At 55.8% G+C, this 1,429-nt stretch overlaps 1 protein-coding gene across 1 annotated transcript in view; it reads right to left on the reverse strand.

Moving 5' to 3' along the window:
• Window positions 1–6: 6 nt before the first annotated feature.
• LOC125487962 (complement C1q-like protein 3) overlaps window positions 7–1,429 on the reverse strand; it is a 7,260-nt gene continuing 5,837 nt past the window's right edge. Inside the window, exon 4 of the mRNA XM_048620679.1 lies at window positions 7–795. Within this exon, the coding sequence (XP_048476636.1) occupies window positions 392–795 (404 nt within the window). The 3' untranslated portion in view covers window positions 7–391. The remainder of the gene's footprint in view (window positions 796–1,429) is intronic.

Below are 1,429 nucleotides of genomic sequence, written 5' to 3' on the forward strand. Positions count from 1 at the left end.
GGGATTAGACTGGGTGGGATATTACAGGGAGCGGGGAGTGAGGGGGAGAGAGGGATTAGGCTGGGTGGGATATTAAAGGGAGCGGGGAGTGAGTGAGGGAACACAGAATGGGATATGAAAGTTTGTAGGGAGTGAGAGAGGGTTTTTGATGGCGTCTGGGGTTGAGCTATGGGGATCGCGAAGACCCCTCCCGACCATTCGCAGATCCGGAAGAGCAGGAACATTGGCAGAAAGTCCAGGGGAGCGATGGCACCTCCATTCCCCAGATTGTTTGGGGCTGGGTAAATGGAAGAGGGTCAGAGATTCCCAGGGGTGGTGCAGTCGTCTCCCCTCCCTCGCGGGCAGTGTCACCCACCTGCACCCTCCCCCTCCGAGTGACAGCACCTCCCGCTCAGTCCTCCTCCACCTCCAGGAGGACCCCCTGGAAGTTCAAGGCTCCGAGGCCACTCCAAGCCGAGCCTGTTCCCAGCCTGAGCCAGACTTGGTCATCCTTGTAGAGGGAGAGTATGGTACTCATGCTGGTGCTCTGGGCCTGGCCACTCTTCAGAATGCTGTGCAGGTAGCTCTGGTTCTCCTCGTTCCTCATCAGGTACACCGCTGTGCGCTCGGCCGTCATCTGGGCCAGCAGCGAGTAGGTGAACTGGTAAATGCCGGAGAACGGGGCAGTGAAGAAACCGGTGATGGGGTTGTACGCTGAGCCCTTGTTTATGGTCACCAGGTCATAGACTACACGTTTCTGCGCCACTGGGTTCTTCCCATCGGACACCTTGGCATGGAATATGACCTTCGGCACGTCTGGAAAGGACAGTCAGGGATAGAGTGAGGCAGGGAGAGTGGGGAACAAAGTGAGATTGCGACCTGTGCGCAATGGCTGGGGCGTTTTGCAAACAAGAAAGCACAAATTGCTGGAGAAACCTGGCAACAGCAGCAGAGATTGAGATTGAGTTCTGAGGAAGGGTCACTGGAACGTTAGCTCTTTCTCTCTCTACCAGATGCCACCGATTCTCCAGCAATTCCTGTATAATCCCTGCCATGCAGGAAGAGGTCATTTGGCCCATCAAGTCCACACCAATCCTCTGAAGGGCATCCCACCCATTTCCCACCGCAGCTCCCTCCCCTATCCCTGTATTTCCAAAGGCCAATCCACCCTAACCTGCACATCCCCGGGCACTATGGGACAATTTAGCATGGCCAATCCACCCTAACCCGCACATCCCTGGGCACTATGGGACAATTTAGCATGGCCAATCCACCCTAACCCGCACATCCCTGGGCACTATGGGACAATTTAGCATGGCCAATCCACCCTAACCCGCACATCCCTGGGCACTATGGGACAATTTAGCATGGCCAATCCACCCTAACCCGCACATCCCCGGGCACTATGGGTAATTTAGCATGGCCAATCCACCCTAACCCACACATCTTT

This window comes from Rhincodon typus, chromosome 47 (genome assembly GCF_021869965.1).
Source record: "Rhincodon typus isolate 14 chromosome 47, sRhiTyp1.1, whole genome shotgun sequence".
Taxonomy (NCBI): domain Eukaryota; kingdom Metazoa; phylum Chordata; class Chondrichthyes; order Orectolobiformes; family Rhincodontidae; genus Rhincodon; species Rhincodon typus.